The 24800-nt window shown below is 46.8% G+C and overlaps 1 protein-coding gene across 1 annotated transcript in view; it reads right to left on the reverse strand.

Moving 5' to 3' along the window:
- The window catches only part of TMEM237 (transmembrane protein 237), a 145019-nt gene that overhangs the window by 28409 nt on the left and 91810 nt on the right, over positions 1 to 24800 (reverse strand). The window contains exons 7-8 of the mRNA XM_069613942.1: positions 17182 to 17373; positions 2177 to 2250 (exon numbers count right to left, since the gene is read on the reverse strand). Coding sequence (XP_069470043.1) covers positions 2177 to 2250; positions 17182 to 17373 — 266 coding nt within the window. The remainder of the gene's footprint in view (positions 1 to 2176; positions 2251 to 17181; positions 17374 to 24800) is intronic.

Raw genomic sequence — 24800 nt, forward strand, 5'->3', positions numbered from 1 at the left:
ACTGCGGGGGGACTTCACCCTGCCGAGAAGAATCTCTGAGTGGGTCACCGTGTTAATGGGCCCAGGTGCAGGCGGACACAGGAGATGACCAGGAACTGAAGAGAGGCAGGCTCTCTGGCCACCTCAGAGTTGTGAATTGTGTGAAGGGGTTCCAACGGACGCAGGCGCAAAGGGGGTCACTGTTGGGAGTGTGCACCTGAATTGGCTGCCCGCCCCTCTCAGAGAGAGACTGTGGGCAGTGACTGTGGATGCTGAAGTAGACAAACAGGGCGACTCAGCGAGGAGATTTTGGGAAGACTGTGCCGCAAGAGCTTGGACCTGCAGGGGAAGAAGGACACTACAGTTGAGGGCGATGTCTGCCGGAAGGTCTGGTGGAGATGTGGGAGGACCGCAGGAAGGGAGGTTGCTGCCGGGAGAGGATGTATCGAATTTTGCCACGAAAGATGATATTGGAAGTATTTTGGTGGAAATTAAAGTACTTCACAGAGACTTGCAGGCGTCTCTTGCAGACCTAACGGGAGGTTGAGCACAGTCGAAAGCAAGATCGAGGGCCTGGAAAATAATCAACTTAACGCAAATATGGTTGAAATGTACCTGGATGCCGGATGATAGAGCTAGATCTACGTGAGAAAGAAGTTACTTTGAAGATGAATGACTTGGAGAACATGGAGAGGAGGAATAACATATGTACACTGGGGTTTAGGGAAACCCCCAGCTAAGTGGAGCGCAAGGTTCAAGGCATTGTCAATCAGTTATTCGAGGCTGAAATGGCAAGGAGGTGCAATTTGAAAGGGCGCACAGAGGCGGTAAGCCATATGGAACTGGGACACAATCTATTGTCACCAGATTATCAAGGTATAAAGAAAAGGTAGACGTGCTGGCAAGATCTGAAGTACGAGGGCTCCCGCATTACAATTTACCAGGATTTGTCCAACCTAACGTCTTGCAGAAAGGACTGCCAGCCGCTGAGGAAGTGACTTAACGAAAAAGGGATTAGGTACAGGTGGGCTTTCCCGCTTGCCCTACAATTTGAGATCGACAGAATAGACGAACGGGTAACGTCTGCGGAGGAAGCTGAGCAGGCACTGAGCCACCTGACATCCAACAGAGAAGCAGAGCAATGTCAGCAGGCGAGGCTGGCTAAGAAGAGAGGGAAGCAGGATGTGCAGCTGAATCTCCCTAGGAGCAGGAAAAGGCAGAGTGGGTGCAAATACATGCGTTTAAATGGCCCGTCTCCCCGAAAGACTTCCTGAGTGTTATTATGAGGGCGGAAGTATGTGCTGCTGTTGGCATGTAGCTACTTAGGGGGCAGACTCCGTGGGTTCTTTGTTTTGGTTAGGATGCTGAAGGGAGGGTGGTTGATTCGACTCTAGGTGGCCCTCAGTGGGAAGTAGGGCATCTCAGAACCATTCATTGCTGTTTGCAATTTATAGTTTATGCAGCTTTTACAGTTAAGGTTTTGGGTGAGTGGGTGAGTTTTTTGGGCAGCAAAGGTTAGCGGGGAACTTTCACAGATGAGGCACCACGTTTATCTGGCAAAAAAATGGGGAGGCACTAGACTTGTACATGTGATGGATGCTGCAGGTTGGACGACAAGCTGATGGGGACTAATGTTGGAGGGAAGAGTCTGGCAGTGGGGACCCTGAATGTGAAAAGGCTGAATTTGCCCAGAAAGGAGGTCCCTGGTAGCGTGTGCATTTCGGAATGCATCCCTAGATGTGCTGTTTTTGCAAGAAACCCGACTGGTGGATGGGGAGCTGAGGCGGTTAGAAGTGCTGGTATTGGGCAGGTGTGTTGGGCTTCTGGGCTATCGAAGCAGGGAGGGGGGAATTATATTTCATAAGCAGAGACGGATGGAGAGTTGTTTAACAGTGGAACTAATGAAGGGGCGTTTGCTTATAATGCATGGTGTTCTGGAAGGGGTGAGGGTGGTGCTGGTGGCACTTTATGCTCCTAACCAAGGCCAAGTGGTATTCATACAGAGGGCTCTGGGCACAATAACTACCACTAGGGGAGACCTGTATATTGCGGGAGGGGACTTAACTCATGGGCAGATGAACTGTGGGACAAAAAGTCGGCAAGGCACCCCCTTGTACTATGAAACAACTGTGATTTTACACATTATGCTAAGTAATATTTTCTAGCACAGTCAAGTCCTTGGATGCTGGAAACCTACACAATGATGCCACCGCTGAAGGATCTAGGGTCAGAAATCCTCTTATTGATTCCGATGCCTTGGCCAAGTTAATCCTAGGAATAAAACAGGAAAAGACAGGTTTAATTGTCAATGGAAATACAGACTGTGTCTTGCTCGATTCTACAGAGATATAAGAGTCTTTAGAGAATTTAAGCCACCAATCATCCATGCTTACAGTGAAATATAATATGGGCTCATTACAAGTTTGCCGAGATCCTGGCAGTAATCCGCCAGGATACCGGCAAATTGAAATACCAATACCGGCACTCAGTCTGATGTTATTACTGCCAGATTAGGAGTGCTAATCTCAGTTGTAAATCGCCATTCCATAGAGTCCCATTGGACGCCATGTGGGATTTTGCTGGAATTACTGCCATGTTTTGCCGGTAAGGTGTCTGACTCACCTCCAGCTCTTAGCTGGAGGTAATGTAGAGGCTCACCTGTAAACTTGTAGTTGGCCGGTGTGGAAACGTGCCGGTATACGTTAATATCGGGACTATAAATCCGCACTGGCCAACTCATAATGAGCACCACCTCAGTAAAATAAGTACTAAATGTTTTCATCCAAATTATTACCATCAGTCCATAATGCATGTGAAAAGCTTCTTCACTTGTTCAATACATCTATGGAACCCAGTGATTTCCCGAAGGGCTGATGTTTAAGTATTCAATAGATCAGGATCTTGAAAGCTCTTTTCACCTTGCCTTGATTTGCACATGCCATTTAGATGTTGTTAGCAGGCCTTTCCCAATAGAGTGGAAGTAATCCTGTGGCTGGCATGATGTTCCAACAGGCTTAACATAGTCATCAGTAGAGAAAGTCAACATCTAATGTGCAGATTTTTCTGCATAACACATATTAATTTTACACACTGACTCTTGAAAATGTTGAAATCACTTGCAGATGTTTTGGTTATAGGAACTATCCCTATCACTCTCTGTCTGCAGTTCCAGGTGGAAAAAAAGCATGCATAAAGTACAGATATAGGGATAGATATATGATATGTCATTTATAACGTGCCTGTACACAAGTGTTTCAAGGCGCGACAAGACAAAGAGGGGAAAACAGAAGGACAAAACAACGATCTTACTAGGCCTTGTGTGATTCAGATCGCTCAAGTGCTGGGAAGAGGAGAGAAATGCCAAGGGTGTAGGGGAGGGAAAGGTGCAGGTAATAAGTGCTGCCAGAGGGTGGCTCATAAGTGCAGTGAGAGGGGACTATAGGGTTGCAGATGCCGACCCTTAAGTGCTGGGGGAGACCGGAGAAAGTGCAAGGGCAACTGGACATGCAGGAGCTTGGGCCAGAGTTCAGTGGGTGGCCAGGTGACCAGTGCGTGACGCAGTCAGGGACATCAGCAGGGGAGAGGAAGAGAGAAAGCGGAAGCGAAAAGGAAGGTCTTGAGTTGCTTCCGGAACCGGATGTAGTTCTGCTCAAGTTTGAGAGAGGAAGAGAGGCTGTTCCAGAGGGAGGCCCCCGCCGAGGAGAGAGATCTGCCCCCCCCCAGTCACTGCTTGGTGAAGCTTCTGACCCTCAGACAGTTAAAGGTGGATGAACAGAGAGCTTGAGAAGGAAGATGTTTAGGAAGAGAAAGTTGGAGGTAGTGTGGCCAAAGGCCCTAGAAAGCCTTGCAGACGATGCCAAGGGTCTTGAACTTGATTTTTGAAGCCACAGGGAATCAGTGAAGTGATTTCAGAGCTGGAGAGATGCGATCCCTGGGCTTGAGGCCAAGGACAAGTCTGGCAGTCCTCTTCTGGATAAGATGTAACGGTCATAGAGTAGATACAGGCAGATTTAGAAAGAGGCTGTTGCAGTAGTCCAGCCTAGAGAGGACCAGGGATCTGGAGACAGTGAGCTTCTGAGGGAAAGTAAGAAAAGGCAGACGACCTCTGAGGAGGTGCAGCTGATAGTGTGACTTCTTAGAGGCTTTGGAGATGTGAGGAGAGAAGGAGAGGCTGGAGTCGAAGTTGACACCAAGGTTCTTAGCCTCACAGAAGGAGCAGGAAGAAGGCCCATGGTGGGCGGCCAGACAGAGAGAGACAGAGAGAGGAAAACAGGGGGCAGGTGTCCCGAGGAGGAGGATGTCATTCTTACTGGCATTAAGACAGAGATCATTAACAGCACACCATTCCTGAATTGCGGCCAGACAGTCTGGTATGAGAGAAGGAGCAGAGGTGGCTGAAGGGAGCCTGAAAGAGATCTGGGTGTCATCAGCATAACACTGAAAGTTGGAGCAGAAAGTAGCGATGCAGTGCGTAAGAGGTGCCAGGTAGTGGTTGAAAAGCCAGGGAGAAAGGTTAGACCCCTGGGGAACATCACAAATAGAGAGATAGAAGAGAGGAAAGACCACAGCTGAGAAAGGAAGTCAACCAGGCGAGAGCCTGACCAGTGATACCCAGGTTGTCACAGAGGCGATAGAGAAGGATGGCATGGTTGACCATGTCAAAAGCAGGGGAGGGGATAGATCGAAAAGAATGAGAACAGAAGGAAGAATAGAGTCAAGATTAGAGAGCAGGTCTTCACGGGTGCTCAGCAGAGCAGTTTCCATGCTTCTGGCAGCCCTGAAGCCAGACTGGTGGTTGTGGAGACAACCAACAGATTCAGTATACAGATCAAGCTGGGAGATGGGCAGCTTTTCCAGGAGTTTGCCCAGGAAAAGAGTGATGGAGATCGGATGATACTTAGCCGGAAAGGAAGGATCGGGAGAGGGTTTCTTTAGAAGGGGGTGCACAAGGGAGTGCTTAAGGGGGTGGGGAAGGTTCCAGTGGCTAACAAGTGCTTGCAGAAATCAGCCAAAGCTGGAGAAAGGGTGTTGATGTGGTCCTTGATGATTCTGGATGAGCAGGGGAGAACCTGCTTTGACAAGACTTTCATAGACCTAACTTGTCTAGAAACATCGTCTGGGGTGAACCGGGGAAAGGAGGAGAAGGGAGGAGGATGAGGAGAAACAGCCGAAAACAGGCCAGGGGTGGTAGAGGAGCTGTAAGAGGAGGTAGAGGAAGAGAGTGGACAGGATGTCCTGCGTTTTAGTGGTGAAATGAGAAGCCAAGGCAGGCCATGCAGAGGGTCTGAGAGGGAACAGGAGAGGTAGAGACTGCAACAGGATTGACAAGCTCCTTGCAGATTTTGAAAAGTTTGGCTGAGTTGTTAAATTCTGCAGAGACAATGGCTTGGATGTAGGTTCTCTTCTTAGACAGGACAGCGTCTGCACTGCCTTTGGAGCAGGCGGCAGGCCAGTTTGTCAGAGGGTGCGCCTGATGCTCTCCCCTTCCTCTACAATTGCGTTTGAGGGTGGGAAGGTCGCAATCGTACCTAGAGTTGCACTTGGATGTGGGCTTCAAACGGATCCTCATGACAAGGGCAAGGACGTCAAGAGTTTTAGAGATAGACAGATGAAGGTTGGAGAGGGCTGTGTCAGCGTGTGAGTCAGCCAAAGGTGTAGAACGAGGAGAGAAAGTAGTGGCGAAAGCCTCAACTGACACACGCTTCATGGGTCGGATGACCGAGAAAGTAGGTGGCAGTGCTGGAGTCGGCTTGACCTGTGGGGTACAGCGAAAAAGGTGGGAGTAAAGGAGAAAGTGGTCGCTCCAAGAGAGAGGAGTGGTGAGAGGGTTAGAGAGGGGGAGGTCTGAGAAGATCAGAACATCCAGGGTGTGCCCTGAAGGGTGAGTCGGGCCAGAGGGAAGACTAGAGCGCGAGATAGAGAGAGAGAGTTGCAGAGGTTGCGAAACAGCCCTGAAGTAGGGCTATTAGCATCCAGATGGATGTTCAGGTCTCAGAGGAGAAGTTGAGAGCTAGAGGCAAGGAGGGATGAGGCTCGGCCCATTCAAAGAGGAAGAGGGCGACCTGGCCAGGCGGCCTGTAGATAGTGGCCACAGTGAAAGAGGTCAGGAGACATAGAGATCCTGCAGACCAGGCATTCAAAGGAGTAGTAGTCCTGCATTGGAATGACAGAAGCAGGGATCCACTGCAGGAAAATCAAGGCTACACCCCCACCGGGACAGTTGGTTCTGGTTTCAGAGAGGATCTTGTAGCCATCGGGAAGGAGAGTGTCAAAACTTGTGACACAACTGGCCGTGAACCAAGTCTTGGTGAGACAGAGTACATCCAAAGGAAGCTCTTCCAGGAGACGGCTGATGTCAGAGGAGTGTTTGACAGCGGAGCAAGAGTTGAGAGTAGCGATGTGGAACAGGTTGCCACCTTTGAAGGAATTCTGCGGAGGGGTACAGGCCAGAGGACACCCTGCTGAAGTGTTGGACGTGCCTGAAGAGGGGCAGAGGAGGAAGGAAGAGAAGGCAGGGTAGTCAGAGAGGAAGAAGAGAGTGCTGCAGAGGTGGCGGAGGAAGGAGGCGGCAGAGGAGCCAGAGAGGGGTAAGTAGGGATAGCAGGAGAAGGAAGGAAATCGATAAGGTGCAGGAAGCTTCTATCAAAAAGGAGGAGATTGGCCTGAGGGCCCTGGACCAAGACGGTGCCATTTAAGTAGACATTAATGATGGCCTTCGAGGAGTGGAAGGGGGCCAGGAGGGCCTCCCACCAGCTGCCACCATTAATGGGAGAAGAGGAAAAAGGGAGAGAACAGAGAACATATGGGGAGGGTCCATAGGCCTGGAGAGGGAACGACTAAGAGGATGTTGGTATGGGTCTGTTTGGAGGAAGCACTGGTGTAGGTACCAGCGATAGGGAGGCCTGGGTTGGAGACCAAGATGTCCCTTTTGAGTTTCTTCCTGGCAGACTTAGTGAGAGGGGTAGGAGAAGTGGGAGGACAAGTGGTCCTTTGTGGTGCCTGCGAGTATTTTCTCACTGGAGACTGAATTTGGAGGCGGAGCCTTGCAGAAGCGAACAGCAACCTACACTACATAACATCATTTCTAGCGCGGAGAAGTGGGAAGACAAGTGGTCCTTTGTGGTCACTTGTGGGCCGCGGTGGGCAGGAGATCATATCCCCACCAGGACGCATATAAAGTGCATCAGAAGAACGGTAAGGAACGTAACTGTAACGTTTGCAGCGACTGAAACCGCGAAGGGAGACTGCGGAGGGTGATATTCCTCTTTGATCCCTACCGGTGGTTTCACTTTCATTGTGGGCTGTAACGTGCACCGGGTGTGAACGTGCACTCGGCAAATCCTGTATACGCCATCGCTGTAATATACAGCGTTTTTTTCTGGGGCCAGTGTACTTTGGTATGGTTTAACAAAATGACTAAAGCTAAATCAGAGAAATCTAGGTATAACCTGCATAAAGGTAACATTGAAAAAGCGGTAAAGCAACCCACCAAACAAGCAAAAAAAGCAAATGAAAATGGGGAGTGTGGCTTTCCGGAAAAAAAGGAACTATCCCAGCCATGTTTGGGAAGAATATCCCTAAAGTAACACCGGCCGTGGACAATGCAGCCTCAGAAAAAGAGATTCTTTCCCCCTCTCATAACGGCAGTGGTGTTTTGGACTCTACCAACTATAATGACATTGACAACAACTCTCTACTGGACTTGTGTTTGTCTATCCAAAAATCAATGGCAACTTTAAACGGACCCTCAACGTCTGCTGGGAAAAGTCCAATAGTGGTTGAAGCGCAGGTCTTGAACCCTGCCTATAAGGACTACCAAAGGGATAGGTCGATCCCTGGCCCCAAACAAACAGGCAACTCGTCCTCTAATCTATCAGGCATACTCCCCATTCACCCTACACCGATTTCGCCAGCTGTGCCAACGATGGGGCGATTATCCGCCTCCCCCAATCTCTTCATTGACCCCGAAGAATTAGAACACTCGGGCGAGGGGGGCAGTGGGAAGATTGAAGGTTTAAATGGCACAACCATAGCAGAATTGCAGGCTTCTATGGTGTCTGTCCAATTTGCGCTCAAAATTCTATTAAAGTTGTGTGGAAGGATCCACACAAACTCCATTACCCAGCTTGGGCTGCCTCACCCGACCGGGAATATGGAGTCAGCCACGTTAACTCCGTTTACTACGGAGGGTGCCCCTGTGCCTGAGGCCCCGGTTGATGGAGCTAATCCAGAGGAACGAGATGGGGTGGGTACGAGAGTACCACTGACTAAAAAACAGCGTAGACAACAGAAAAGGGAAGCCGCCAAAAACGCGGTGATGGAAATGGCCTCCCCTTTACCGGCAACTATTCCTCCGGCTGCACGATCCAAAAAAAGCAAAAAAAGGGCCCGGAAAAATAAGAAACGAGCGAGAAAAGGGGTAGGGTCCCTAAATGACTGGATTATTCCAAACATAACACACGACTCCATAAGTACGGCCCATGAAGATGCGGAATCTGAGCTTTCAGCTAGCAGAATAGGAGAATCTACTAAATGCTCTACTCGTGCAGAAATGGGGATGCTGTGGATGAGGAGTCATATGAATCTCTTGCCACTAACAAAGGCGAGGACACTTATGCAAGTAAAATCTGCATAATCAAAAATCTTAACCAGAAAAAAAGAGACATGTGGTTGACAAGATCTGAAGTTCTGGCCAAGTTACACAAGATTCCGCAGTTGCGTGTAATACGCTCGGAAGACTTCTCTTTTGTTGAACCACTGGAGGTGTGCAACCCCAATGTCACAGCCCTTCATTGCTGTGTCCTAGCATCGGCGCAATTGATCCGGACTTACAAGAAATCCCTAAAACAGATTGGTATGGAAGTCGATGCTAGTAAAGAAAAGGAAGATCCTTCCCTTCCCAGCAAAGACTATGTGGCGCCCAAGAATAAGGATGGCAGACCCCCCCAACCACCTACAAAGAAGGTTCAGCTGGCCGACATTCAGAACACTCTGAAATGGCTGGCTGATTCGTTACCCATGGTACTTCAGCAGCCATGAGATTACTCTATTTTGAGCTGGAACACTCATGGCCACCAGCACTTTCTTTCGGATAAGGGTTCCCTGGCATTTATAAACAAATATCCATTCATACTGTTGCAAGAAACCTGGTTGATGACCCCTACGGTTTTGGATGGATATACAATACATCATACTTTGGCAAAGAAAGGAGATTGTGGGCGCCCATTTGGGGGCCTAGCCATTGGAGTAACAAACAAGATCTTAAGTAAAAAGATTCCAGTGGTTAACAGTAATCATATATGTGCGGTAGAAGTGACCCTTAGTATAAAAGGCTTATGGGAAAAAATGCTGTTAATTAACATCTACAATCCTCCAGGGGCAAAGTCAAGAGAATATATTCAAGAAGCCCTACATGAATTGTTTGCTGAGTGGAAATTAAACAATGAGAAGTTTTTTGTTATTGCAGCTCGGGATTTAAACTGTCGAATTAATTGTAGGGGAGGCACCAGCAATAACCCGCTTCTATTCAAGAATAGTGTATGGGAACATCCAATTGCGGATAAGGAGGGTGATTGTTGGCTGGGTTTTTTTGGGTGTTGGGAACTTGAAATAATCAATGGGCGGACCTGCAGCGACAGGCCTGGTAAGAACACCTGGAGTAATGGAAGATCTGGAAGTACCCTTGATTATATTTTTGCTAGCGGGGAGGTGGCTTCGATTGTTTCCGATATGGTGGTAAAAGAAATTGAATGGAGTGATCACAATCCACTGATCATGAGCATGGTAGTTTCTGAACCGTTGATGGGGGGAGAGGGGGGTTAACCTGGGTCACTTGACAAGTAATCACTCCCTAAATCGCATTTCTTGGTCGGAGAAGAATATATCAAAGGCCACTATGGCCACAGGTGAATGGGGGCCAAAATTGACCGATCAATTTAATCAAATGTCTCCTGAGCAAATTGAGAAGTGGATTAGTGATTTCTCGGGTCGACATGGGTCCTGTAAGGTGCGCACGATGGTGGGAAAGACTACGAAAGAGGTTACCTATGACCGGGCCATTAGAGACAGGAAGCGTAAGCTTAGAAGCGATATACGATGGGTCAGAAACAGCCCCCTCACCAGAGTGGATACAGCCACAAAAAAAAATGAGGGAATTGAAAAATGGATATCGAATATGGCTAAAAACACATAAAAGGTTGAAGAAACTTGCCAATTGGCAATATACGGTAGGCACTCTTTGTAGTAGAAATACTCGGAAAATCTGGTCAATTCTAGGGGAGGTGAAAGGGAAAAAGTCCTCATACATGGTAAACCCTATAGGTAATATCGAATGGACCACCTATTTGGAAAAGCGTAATGGTGGGATTAGCAGTAATATTGATTATCCTGTCTCTACGAAACCCAAAATCCCGCCTTTCGTGGTCTCAATTGAAGAACTACAATGTAGAATTGAAAAGCTAAATTCCTCTCGAGCCCCGGGGCCGAACGGCCTCTCTAATGTGGTCTTGAAGAATAACTCCCTGTTTTGGGCTTGTCTCCTCAAAATTCTATTTAGGAAGATCTTGGATGTAGGCCAAATACCATCATCTTGGCAGGCAGCAATCCTTATACCAGTGTTCAAGAAGGGCAATAGAACTGAACCTGAGAACTATCGACTATTGTCTATGTTGGATTGCACTGGTAAACTGTTTGCAGCATTTTTACTCAATGAGCTACAAAAATGGGTGGAGAGTGAGGGCATTTTGGATAACTTCCAAAGTGGTTTCAGAGCAGGCTATTCAACAACCCACAATTTGTTTGTGATGAATGCACTGAGAAGTAAAGCCCTGACTCGCGCCAATCCTCCGCTATGTGCACTCTTTATAGATTTCAGGGCAGCCTTTGATTCAGTGAATCGATCCTTATTATGGAAGAAATTAAGGAAACTGGACTGTCCGGAATCTCTACTCTATTATTTAGAACTATTGCATACGAACAACACGATACAAGTGCGGTTGGATAATTTAGGCGCTGCGACTAAACCCGTTTTCCAGACTAGAGGGGTAAAACAGGGGTGTGTAACAGCTCCCACCCTGTACAACTTGTTCGTCTCTGACGTGCCAGAGTGTTTACAGGGGATCAATAATTGTCCACCAAAGATTGGCTCTAGTCACTGCCCCATACTGGCTTACGCGGATGACCTAGTGATCCTAGATCACACCTTTAGTCGGATCCTAAGATCTGCGGAGCAGCTATGGCGGTATGCTGCGGTCAATGAACTTGTGATAAATACCAGTAAAACAAATCTGCTACTGTTTTCGGCAGGAAGAGTAGCCAGGCCTCGCATGATGATAGGAGTGACTGAAATTAAATACACCCTTACGTATAAATATCTTGGCGTAGAATTCGATCATAAGGGGAACTATCTCACATGCATTCAGGCGCGCAGTGCAAAAGCAGCGCAACTCACCGCGCTTATACACAAATTTACACGTGAACAGAATGGCTTCTCAATATGGGTGGCACGCCAGTTGTATATTCAGTGTTTGGCCCCTATGGTTACCTATGGCCTTGACCATCTTTTTAATATGAATTTGGGATGGCTACAGCTTGTAGAAGGTAGATTCTGGAGGAAAATCCTCGGCCTCCCACAATGCATCCCTATGGCCATGATCAGACTGGAACTAGGAATGAGATCTCTTAAGGCTATGGTCCTGAAAAAGCGGATGGAATTTTACATCCGGCTTAAGAATAATCCTACTAACAGCCTTCTCATGTGTATTAGCAGGGATATGGAGGCAGGGCGACTGAAAAAATTCGCAACTCAGCTGAATAACTTGTGTGAAGAAATCAGTTGGGTACCAGAATGGGGCCGAGAAAATGAATGCCTGTTTAACAAGTTGCGTAACCGCCTAAATTTGTGGGATTGGCAATGTAATTATACAAACCTTGAAGGCCTGAAAACCTATAGCTTTGTTACGCATGTTCTTTATACTTTTAAGAAGGCGCAACCCTACTTAAACCTCTGTCCGTCGGACCAATTGAGGCGTTTTATTTTACTCTTACGCATCAACCATTTGCCAACTTTGGCGGCCAGGGGTCAGGAGTTGGGTTTAGCCAAAACTGAGAGGTATTGTAGAATATGTGAACTTCCCAATGAGAATGAAACTGCTCGACATGTCTTAACACTCTGCTCTAGGATGAGAACAAATCGCATTAAACACCTAGGGGGATTTGTCCATAACCCCGAATTCATTGAGCAGATAGATTTTTGGGTACAGTGTGTTAACACTCTGAACTCTAAATTACACTTAGCACTTTTTCAGGTGTGGCGTGAAGCTCTCGTTTGCATGCAACTGAGTACTAGAGTGGCCCCTGGAGTCATATAGTATGTAATATGCAATATGTATAACCATTCTTCTAATTTGCAGTTAAGGATCTGAGCTGAATGAAGGTGTTTATTTGTACATATAATGGTTTTATATAGTTGTAAATTTGTTCTGCATATTTGTATATATATATTATGATATTTTTTTTTTAATGATGGATAACTAGTTATTTTTCATTCTCTTTTTCACTTTTTCTATTTTCTTTTATGATGTAATATGTGTAAAGTTTGTACGTTTGTACTAAACTATATCACATTAATAAATAATAGTCTATAGAAAAGCAGTTGGAGAAGATAGGTGGGACAGAGAGCACCATTGAGGGTGCGGGCAGAAAGGAGGGGCCCAAGCAGGGGGAGTGGGGGTAACGCTGGTGGCAGACAGGAGGGCGGCACAAGGGGGGACACGACAGGGACCGGAGCACAACACAGAACAAGAACAACAGACCTACGAGATCAGATGCAATACAGAACCATCAACAAAGCACAATACACAACAAGGAACCTAGAAGTAAAGAATGTAGCCAATGCAATGTAAAGCCAAAACCGTAGAGCACAAAACAAGGTCAATACATTAGAGACACAACTGAAGAATCTGGAAGTAGAGGAATGCAGATAATGCAAAGGTATAGTAGTGAAACAGAAGAATGGAATGGTCAGGGAAAAACCATGCAAGGGGATGACAAAACAATAGGTCAGACAGCGAAGGGGCGCAGATGCGAGAGGAAGGTAGGAAACGCTGGGAGGGAAAACGTGGACAGGAGGCGGGGACCTACGATGCGACGGAGCGCACGTGGCCTAAGTTGCCAGGAAGTGAATGCAGCCTAAGTTGTGGCACGGACTGATGCGAGGAAGCGCGAACAGCTTGAGAAGCAAGGAACGCATGCAGGTTATGTTGCGAGGTCACGCACACGGCCTAAGTAGTGGTGTGGCCTAAGTTGCGAGGGAGCACGCGCGGCTAACAGCGATCAAGATAGGCTAACAAAAGTTTGGCCTTACCTAAAGCAGGTGAGTCTGGAGACCGTTAGTGGTGAAACTGTCCAAATATTTGAGCAATCCAAAATACAAGGCACTTTGCAATAAAGAGTTCAGAAGAGTTAGGACCAGGGGTGGTGCCATAATTTGTCACTAAAAGATGTTCTGACAAACAATGTCTTTGGTAAACTCCAAGTAAAACTTGAGAGTCCTGCTTTCATTCAAGTTGTGGAGAGTTTGCTCAGCCTCATAGTCTGGATTAGAAAAATAGACTAGTAATACAATTATCTGATTGAGATGGAAGTCGCTTCTTAGCCGCTTTCAGAATGTCTGGGCTTTGCTAAGTGAGACTCATGTCAAAAAATCAGATCTTCATGGGCCAGTCTGCCAAGAAATGTTACAGAGGAAACAAAGCCCCACCCGCTGACACAAGAGATCTGCATTTCAAAACAGCATTATTGGTAGCTATCCATATGTTGCAAAAACCAGATCACGTTCATTCAGCTCGGCACCACCACAATGTGGTTGGATCCTGTCAATCATCTGAAGTAGTTTGGCCATGAGAGGGACAGCGGGAAACCCTTTACTCGTCTGGCCATCCCATGGAAGAAGCAACACACTCCCCCAGGGAATATGTACCCTGTTCCCTCAAAATAGGAAATTTCTTATTTCAAAGAGTTGTATAAAGGTCGACCAGCTTTGAGCCCCACTGCATGAAGATTCGGGACCAAAGCTTAACGGAAAGCTCTCACTTGTGAGAGGTTTGGCTCAGTCAGCTTAGGATGTCCACTTGAATGTCATGCTTTCAATACCAGGTGGACTTCCAGCGCATGAATCAATTCCAGTGTGGAGGGTCTTGATCAGAGGCTTAAATGAGATGGTTGTTTAAGTAAACGGAAAATCTGTGTCCATGCTGTTTCAAAAAAGCAAATGCAACTACCAAAAGCTTGGCGAAGACTCTGGGTGCTGAACTGAGATCCAAGAGGAGGACCGTGAAATGGCAATGTGGATACCCCATGAACAAATGTAGAAACATGAGATGTAGAACACAAATAGGTATGTAGGGAACTTACCCAGTCCAACTCCTGCAGTCCCACCAAGATCTACACTGGTGCAACCACCTTAACCCTCCCTGTAAGGGGGGATGTATTGAAATCAGAGAGATCCAGAATGGACCACAGTCCTTCCTTGCTCTTTTAAAGAACCATGAAGAAGTGAGAGTAGATACCTATCTACAAGGAAGCCTGAGGAACTTGCTCTATAGTTCCCAGAGAACAGCAAAAGTGATCCAGCCTCGTACTTGGGCGGTAAGGCACTGGGTCTGAAGGCTGTCAGCTCTTCAACTGCACAATTGAGTAAGACATTAAGCCAAAAACGGATTTGGAAGATCGTTGCATCTTCCTGGGTGAGATGCCTGACGAGGCGCACACCTGCAGCTGCTGTGTGAGCGGTTATAGAAGCCCCTGAAGGACCGCTAAGGCTCTAGCATGATCTTGCTTCCGACACAAAGATTTTGAGGGCTTCTACAAGGGATTTGTGATGGCTGATAACTTCATCATAAAGGTGTTTGCCTTCTGTTTTGGACAGCTTGTTGTATGAAATGGAGAGGAGAGAGTGAGACCATCACAGGAAGGACTATTCACTGTGCCCTGTGCCTTTAGAATGAGCTTGGTGAGACAAAACTCACACAACTCTATGGGCATCCAAAGCACAAGCCCTTTGCTACAGTATCAACATGCCAAACAGCAGACTCAGGCAGTCATGGACCACTTGCCATGCCTCCAACTGGCCCACCTGGAATGAATCCTTCTTGTCCAATAGTAGATCCTATGCAAACTCTGTGATCTCCTCCAAAGCTCTGCATTACACGCTAGCAGGATCGCACTGGAGTTTGACCGCCTAAGGCACAGGACACGGTTGAAGTAAAAGGTTTTACCCCAGGCATCCAGAGTCTTACCTTCCTTGCACAAAAGAGTCATGAGGGTTGGGAAGCAGAAAACAAATAACACATTGAGTGAGGTTACGGCCAAATGCAGTTTCTCAGATGTTTGGTTCCCAAGTTCTGCATCCAGTTTCTTGTTAAGTGGGGCCACTAGTTTTGCCTTGCCTCACATAAACATCCAATTGAAGTTGGATGCCTGTCTTTTCTGCTTTGGCCAAGAGAAGTATGGCCAGAACGCCTTTTACCTGGGGTGTGGAATCAGGGGCGGGAGGTCTAAATCCAGAACCCATGAACCTTTCATAAAATGCCTGTGGTGAGGAGGGGCAGAGAGGGGGCTGGAAACCCTCATCACTGTCTCCCTCACTAGCGGTCAAACAGGATGGTCAGCATGGGCCATGGTGCCTGGACAGCAGGAGTGACAGGCATCACAGGGTCCAAAGGATGCAGCAGAGTCATAATGGTAGGAACCGCTGGAGGTGATGCAGGAACAGAAGAATGAGAACAAGAAGCCCTGCAGGAGGGCGGAGGAAGGTGAGGAGACTGGTGATGGCACCACCAGAAAAGGAGCCGAGGAGGTAGAACTTCCTCGGAATTTTTTAAGGAATTTCTTTAGGAATAGGAGGTTGTGAAGTAATAGAACATTGTCATCAGGGAATCCTAATGATCCCTGTAGGGGATTCTGGCACTGATGGTGGGAATGGGTCCTGAAGGCCAAGCTTACATGAATATCAGGGCAGACTACCTTGGAAATTCCTGATTGGCCTGATGGAGAGAGAACCAACCAAAGCCCTATAACCTAGGTCTGCAACCTTAGGCTCTCTAGTTGTTTTGAGTACAACTCCCATTGGCCCTAGTCAGTATAGTCAATGGTGAGGGATTGTGGGAGTCACTGTCCAAAACAACTGGAGAGCCACAGGTTTCAGACCATGTCCTACAGCAAAGAGCCAGCCAGTCAACTCTGGGGTGAAGTGAGGCACTATCAAAAATTGAAATCCCCAGGCCAACTCTGCCTCACAAGTTTCCCCTGGCTATCTCCTCCAATGAGCTCATCTCCAGTGGAGAGGGCTATGAACCTAGGTGGGAGGGGACATCTTCCTCTGCTGACCTCACATGACTGGTGCATTCCCCACAGCTGCTGAGTTTCAAATCTACATGCCTTTTCTTGGGATCCATGAAGCAGACTTGTTAGTGCTTCCTCTTGCTCCAGTGCACTCTAATATGAATCGGCTATGAGCGTGGTGCATAGAGGCAGCCAATGCAGTGGCAGTAAGCTAGTTAAGAAGAATTTGGACCTGTGCACCCCTCAGGTAGCTTGTGGGGATTGTGCAGGACATGTAGGTTGTGTACAGACACTATCCATAGGCCTGCTAAAGCCCTCCAGACTACTGTATGTCGTCCTACACTCGAAGAGAGTAAACAACTGCCAGATCGGCAATTCGGGCAGACCCCTGTAGAGTGCTCAGTTGTCCTAGTCAGTACAGAATACAAGCTAACATTTTTATTTGGGGAAAGTGTAGATCCTTTCTTCTTTATGATCAACAGGCTCAAATATCAATTAAATATGGCATTCATCTAGTGACTCTGAATCAGCTTCACTTTAAGACCATTACATTAAATAGTAGTTCAAAGTAGATAAAAATGATAATCTAAGCAAAATTAAACAGTATCCTATTATCAAATGCGTTCGAGATGTAGAATCTCTCATCAAAACCCAGCCTGCTGGGGGGGTGCAATGCAACAAGACCTTAGAATAACTGTTGCACCCACCCCTCTCCCCCCCAGCTGGGATGGAGCTCATGAAATCTAAGGGGAATAGAATATCAATGTGCACAAATATCCCAGACAGACTGTATCCATAAAGGAACCTACTCTCTGCAGATAAAGGCAAAGTGGATCACACAAAGCAAAAAACATATCTTACCGGTCAAAGGCTGAGACTGTGCTCAGAGCCAGAAGGAGGTAGAGCAGGGACTGAGCAGGATATGCCAAGGTCTTGTAAAACTGCAGCAGGTTTGGGAGGGTGGAAAGCGCACTTCCGGCCAACACATATATCACAATGATATTCCAGACGGCATAACCAGCAAGGAAGCCATTCGAGAAGAGGCCAATCACCCTGAAGAGAACAGAAGCTGTTAGACCACATTACTTAGTGAAGTGGTGAATCAAATAAACAGATGAGACCACAGCTGCTCCCTTTCTAGTCATACATCACAACTTAATTTTTCTTTAAACCACATTTCATTAAGGACAATTATATGATTTTAATAAAGATAGGGTTACAAGTGCTGTTTATGAAAGCACAATAAAAAGAAGAGACTATTATAATGAATGGAAATTACCAGAGGCAGCAGGAAGAGCAAGTGTTTATTGAGATCGCAGCAACATTTGTCCAGATTAATGGATGAACAAGTAATGCCAATATTTAGAAGCAATAGTGGTAAGCTGTCCAAAGCAGGTTTGGACACAGGTCATGAATGAAGAGCCATAGTGTACACTGTAGGGGGTGGGCTAGTATATAGAGAAACATGACAGAGGAGATAAGGGACGAGGTTGTGAGGAGGGGGGCCGGGTCATAAATGCATTTGAAAACAATTCTGAGAAAATTAAATGGAGGCAGAGATGGAAGAGAAGCCAGAATAGCAAGATAATATAGAAATAGACAGCAGGGAAAATAGCTCAGGGACTGATGCGTCAGCCTGTGACATACGGTCAGTCGGCAGCAGTTTGCAAGTTCAAATCCCGGTCTGGCACAACTCAGCTCTTCATCCTTCCAAGATTGATAAAATCAGTACAATTAATCTTGGTAATAACATCTATTAGCACAGCACTTAGAAATGGGAAAAATCAAGCATGAGGAAAAGTGTCCTGGCTACTTAGTCAGGACCTCTTATGAGTTACTCATGTGTTAATAGATAGTATTTTTGTACAATATTTCTGACAAATACATTCAGAACAGTTCTGTGGTTTTAAGTCAATCTCGGTGTATATTATAAAATGGTAGAGAGAACAGATTCACATTGGCAAAATCTAATTACCAAAAACACAGGCAGAGAATGCCGTTCTGAGTCCAATGCATTTTGGACAGAAGTCCATCTTCAAGGAAACATTCTGCCTGCTCTTATTTAATCCTGTCCGTGATTACGTGTACGTTACGTGGACTATGACCCCCCATTGTTTTGCATAAATTAACTTTGGGTCTCACCCTAAGTTACCAGGGCGATCCAGGCATGGACCCCTTGCTCACTGTTATTAGAGAGGCACAGCTCCACCTCACAAATGATGCTCAACAAGGCTGAAATACATGTATGGGGTTGCTGTTGGTACTCTTGTTCGGAGGAGAATTGCCTAGCATTTTGGTGCTGGACTGCCCCAGGGCAGGACAAAGACTGATAGGCGGGGACATTTCTTCGCTGTGAAAGGGACAGTGAAATAAAGACTTGGTAGAGTCTCTCCCAGGGGCCATCCACCCAAGAACAGGTAATTGGGCTGTGTTTGTGCTGGTGGAGAGACTCCCAGACACCCCTTTGTTTTGCATAAATTAACTTTGGGTCTCACCCTAAGTTACCAGGGTGATCCAGGCATGGACCCCTTGCTCACTGTTATTAGAGAGGCACAGCTCCACCTCACGGATGATGCCCAACAAGGCTGAAACACGTGTATGGGGTTGCTCTTGGTACTCTTGTTCTGAGAAGAATTGCATAGCATTTCGGTGCTGGACTGCCCCAGGTCAGGACAAAGACTGATATGCGGGGACATTTCTTCTCTGTGAAAGGGACAGTGAGCTAAAGACTTGGTAGAGTCTCTCCCAGGGGCCATCCACCCAAGAACAGATCATTGGGCTGTGTTTGTGCTGGTAGAGAGACTCCCAGGACCCCCCCCCTTTGTTTTGATAAAAATTGAAACCCATGCTAATAATTGTGGTACCACCAGAAGGGGAAAATAAAATAGTTGCTCTCCTAGACTCTGATCGCGTATCCACCTTAAAAGAGGTACTGTCCTCTCAGGTACATATGCCATCTAGTCAACAGGATCTGTTCTTTAATACTCAACTCTTACTAGATGCCCTCCCACTCTCTCATTATAATATACATCCGTGGGACCAAATAATTCTAAAAATCCGACCAGCCTTTTCTTTCATCAGGCCTAGTGCTCTAAATCCTCCGGCCTCCGATTCCTCTTTCTTCATAGTATACAGTCTCAGTCGGTGGGGGGACCATCAGGATTAAAACCTAATACCTAAAAATATAATTAAAACCTGGGATAGATCCCAGTCCACTCCTTTAACAGACTCAGAATCAGACAACTCCGAAGATTTTGAAACCTTATCCGAAGGGGTCGATAGTTTGTTTTTTCTGATTCAGACACCACACGGTGGACACCATACTTACACCCCCAGACGAAATGGCTGATCTAACCAATATCATCGCCCAGTTGGCAGCCCATCAGATACAAGCCAAAAACAGACTGCAGGAAAATCTAACTGAATGCAAGCAAGGCCGTCACTACCACAAGGCGTACTTCAACCCTATCTCAAAGGCGAGGATTTGGGAAATGTTTCCCTAAACTTCGAACGCCTGGCCGAACAACTTGGGCGGGGAGAAAACCTTAAGAAATGCTATTTGGGACCCTTGCTAAAAGAGGAACTCCAAACCTCTTAACTACTCAACTTTGCACAAGGAGCCTCCTTTCTAACCATCAAGGACGGCCTGCTGAAAAGGGTAGGTCAAAGCTGCAATTTTTATCAGCAGAAATTTCGAGCCATTGGGTTGAACCTGGAAGAAACTCCTTTAGAGATGGGGGGACGGATCAAAAACACGGTAACGCTATGGACTAATAATAAACTCTAGAAGAACTGACTGAGATGATTACCTTAGAACAATTTACAAATTCCCTACCCCTTTTTTTTGCTCCTAAAATCTGTCTTTCAATTAAATCAACCTACCCTAGCTATGGCCATTGAGACTTCGCAAAACCATGCGTATGTGGCTAAATACTTCCAGTCAGCCCATCGATGGGAAGATTGAAGAGATCATAAACCCGTCCATCGCCCCACATCCCAGGGAACAGATAAACAAGGGGGGTCATATAGACTCAAGGAAGGGGTGCCTCAATAAAGAGTCGAGATAAAGAAACTGGATCCAACACCTAAAGATGAGAGCAGAAGGGAAGAAGTAAAAGGAAGCAAACCACCTCCCCTGGTTTGTTTTTCCTGTAGAGAAATCAGACATCTAGCTAGACAATGTCCTAAAAATGTAAAAGACATACCTATGGAAATAGGCTGCTTGAAGGGTGAAGAGTGGGAAGAAGCCGAGGACGAGCTAAAGACCTTTAGCATCTGCTTATGTCAAACCCCTACTGAGTTCACCTATGATATATGATATGATAGGTTATTTATAACGTGCTTAACTCCCAGAGGTTTCTAAGCACGGACCGGGGGATCGAACCCGTGTTGCTCCGCATAGTCTTGCTTCCAAGGAGAGTGCGTTGCCGCTGAGCTATCCTCACGAGACAATGAAAAGACTTGAGTAAATGGGAAACAGGTAAAAGCCTTAATCGACCCAGGTAGTAAACAAACTGCTATGCGGTCCGATTTAGTTACACTACAAGACCTAAACCATGCCATCAGAGTAGCTTGTGTACATGGAGACAACAAAATCTATCCTAAGATACTAGTACACATAGAAATCCGAGGGAAAGACATGTAAAATACCGTCAGCCAAACCCCAGGGCTCCCTGAAGAAGTTATTCTGGGGCAAGACTTTCCCATCTTCTCTTCTCTTCTACAGGAATCTCCACCTCCATTTGGAGACTTTCTTCCCCAAAGGTCCTCTCAGGAAAAATGCAACTTGTGCTGTGCTCAGATCATCAACTTTGTCCCATGCTCAAAACGTGGGGGAAGGGAGACCCACTGGCAATCACATCCTGACATATTATGTGTGAACACTTCTTTCTTTTGAAACCCTATCCCACACTTTCTGTAATTAGTTGTAAGGATCTGGCAATAGGATTTTCTTTAGTATAGGCCCTTTTATTTGACACAACGCCACTAGGACTGCCTTTTGATGGTCAACGCTTGCTCCCATCTTAGATTTAGGTTAGGCGTTTTCCCAGCCTGCATTCACTGTTCAATAAACACCCTTGAACTGTGATCACTTCTGTTTGTCTTTACTGTTGCCACCATGAGTTCCTTACAGCAAGCAGGCATGTCTGAGGGCTTGCATTACACTCATGCAACATTGTGTGTCCCCGAGAGATGCGTCTTTCCTGTGTTATCGCTCCATTGAGTGCTGCTACTACCAGGTGATGGTAGTGCCTGCTGAGGGTTTACACAGTGCATGAATATGCACATTGCCTGTGGACCTGCCAAGGTGGCTCTTGTTGTTGTGGGTGCAGTGGGGCGTCATTTACTGACATTGAGTATCTTGGCACACATCGGTGCTTCTCATGTGTCCATGTGTTGGCATGCACGTTTCGACTAAAGTGCATTGCTACGTTTACCCGCCTCCCCTGGCATGTGTGTGCGCTCACTGGCTATTTTGCTGTGACTGCCATGTGTTGAGCCATTCCCATTCCCATGGTGTGCATCTCTGCTGGGGAACATTATTTTCGAAGCCCTTTGAAGCACTGCACCTGTGTACAAGCGCTAAATAAATAAACAATTACACTACATTCACATGTAATGGTGTCAGATGTACTTACCGCCATGGGTCCCTGCTCCTGCATCCCCGCTCCCTATCCTCTCAATGCCCTCCATGTGGAGGATGGAGCTGACCATCGCCTCCCAGGGTGTGAAGTGGAGGGGTTCCACCGTGCCTCCTCATGTACCAGCGTTCTCCCTCCTTTGTCTGGCCATGAGGCTGCAAACCCTCGCCTTGAGGTCGTCCCAGTACTTCTGACAGTCCCTGATGCTGCGGGGTACAGTTCCCACTGCTGTCACCCTTGCCTGTATGTCGGCCCATTTGGCTGTCTTACTCTGGTCAGAGGTTTTTCTGTGCCTGCTGCCGAATAGCTCATTCTCATGCTCTACCACTACATCTGCCAATGCAGTTTGCTCTGCCTCTGCAAATTTTGGCCTCCGGAGTAGGAGATTCGGCAGACAGGCCTTTTTATCCTGTGCCATTATGTTGCCACAACTTTGGGGATTGGATGCCAGCAGGAAATGGGCATTTCAGGGATTGGGTTTTTAAAGATGACCGCCGCCGAGCTTCCCGTTCCAGTGATGATGCTATTACCGACGAAGGTAATACCGGCAATATTTTGCGGGTATTACTGGCGGATGGCCGTTGACACCGGTATTACTGTTTCCAGCACGGATGTGTTCGTGCGCCAGATGACTCATAATATGGCAGTAATTGTGCCGGCCACCCCATCGGTAACACTGCCAGACTGGTATTACTGCCGTTTTACCGGCAAACTCGTAATGAGACCCAATGGAAAGTATCAGTACTGGTCTCAGAGGCAGGGAAGAAAAGTACTTAAGTTTTGTTTGGGACCAAATAAGGAATGAAAAGACGTACAGAAATTAACGCAAAAGAGTTAGATCAAGATGGTGGAAAAAGACAAAAATGTGTGAGCACTCAGCGTAAAACTTGACAGGATAGACTAAAGTAAGCAATGGTAGAAGCCAATGGAGTGGTGCATATTGAGAAGAGGGGTTGACTAAACACCAATCCCTGTGGGGAACTATAGTGACACTGCACTGGAAGAGGAGTTGGTCCTGCCCAACAGAAAGAATAAAAGGTGTTTGGACCAAACATCACCTCAAACTCACTACCTACAAAGATGACATGCTCCACTCCTCTACAGTGAAGGTCATCAGAGTTGAAGCACTCGCACTACTTCTCAATATCATCACAACCCAATCATAAAAGGCACATTTCCAGATGCAATTAAAAACAGAACAGATCCTCCCTGGCTAAAACCCACAATCAACCCAAACAACCTAGCCATCTATTGCCCCATCACGCGTCTCTCCTTCATGGACAAAGTGATGGAGAAGACCGTCACTGCTCAGTTTCATGAAAGGATGCCTCAGCATAATCCACAATCCAGTGTCTGACTACGTTGAACAGTTTCTACAATGCATGTTATCAATGCCCCTCTCTACATACAGGACAAAGGGCACCCCTGCTTTCTTGTCCTAATCGACCTCTCTGCCACCGCGATACGGTTAACTATGAAGCCCTCCTTAACATCCTTGCCACTGGCATAGACATCAATGGAAGAGTCCTGCAGTGGTTTGCCTCCTCGCTCTCCAACAGAGACAAACTTTACCAGATTGGCCTCAACAAATCACAGTGCTGCCATGAACCTGCAGAGTTCCCCAAGACTCTGTCCTGTATTCTGTTATCTTCAACATGTACCCGGAACCTCTGGGGGAACTCCTTGCTAACCCCAACATAAAGATAAACCAATAAGCAGATGACACACAGCTTTACCTAAAGATCGATTGCATTAACTACATCCTTCAGCTCAAGCACTGTTTGTCCCTGATCCAAGCCTGGATGTCAAGTGCCTCCCTTAATCTCAACCCGACAAACCCCAACAAGCACGACCGAATTCAGAATTGGCTGGTGGACATGAAGCCTGATGGATTGACACCTCAACTCTCACCCAGTTCACAATCTCTCAGCTTTTCCATTGATTGCCACCTCTCAGTTAAAAGACACATCACCAAGAAGAGCCACAAAGCATAGTACTAGCTTCCGCTCCTCTGCAAAGTCAAACCTTGAATCCTCACCTCGCATTTCAGAACAGTTACTTAAACCCCGATCATCTCCCACCTGGATGGTGGCACCGTCCTAACCGCAGCAGTCCCAGAAGCCACCTTGGCCCTCTGAAAGCTGTCCAGCACTCTGCTGCATACCTCAACAAAGTCTAAAAATGTTCAACCATATCAACCAACCATAAAAGGAAATACAAAAAGCAAAGAGTAAACACTACGACAACCGAATCTTCGAAGCGCCAAACACCCAAAAAGAGCTCTTCAAAATAATAAACTAAATCAAAAACCCTCCGGGATGTAACAACACACCAACTCCGTCCTCGAAACTCTGCAACGACCTTGCAGACCACTTCAAAAACAAAATCACCAACATCCAACAAACCATTCAAAGCAGACCGTCTGATCTGACCACAACCCGGGAGGAGCACCCAAACAAACTACAAAGCTTTCCAGAAATATCAGTGGAGACATTCGTCAAACTGGTGAGTGAAAGCAATAACTCAGGGTCCCCGGAAGACCCACGCCCACCAGACATATACAAATAGATTCTTAAACAAGGAACGCCCATGGAATATCACCGGAACATCCTTAACAATTCCATCGCAACTGGGAAAGTGCCACAAGCCTTCAAAACTGCATACATCAGGCCACTACTCAAAGATACAGCAAGAAACGTAGAGGACCTCTCCAACTACAGACCCATCTCCAACATCCCGTATACAGCCAAGCTGCTCGAAACGTTCATATACAAAATGACCCAAGAGTTTATAGAAGAGAACCGCCTACTAGACCAAGCACAAGTTGGCTTCAGACCA

Source organism: Ambystoma mexicanum, chromosome 9 (assembly GCF_040938575.1).
Source record: "Ambystoma mexicanum isolate Mex_15411 chromosome 9, UKY_AmexF1_1, whole genome shotgun sequence".
In the NCBI taxonomy this organism is placed as follows: Eukaryota; Metazoa; Chordata; class Amphibia; order Caudata; family Ambystomatidae; genus Ambystoma; species Ambystoma mexicanum.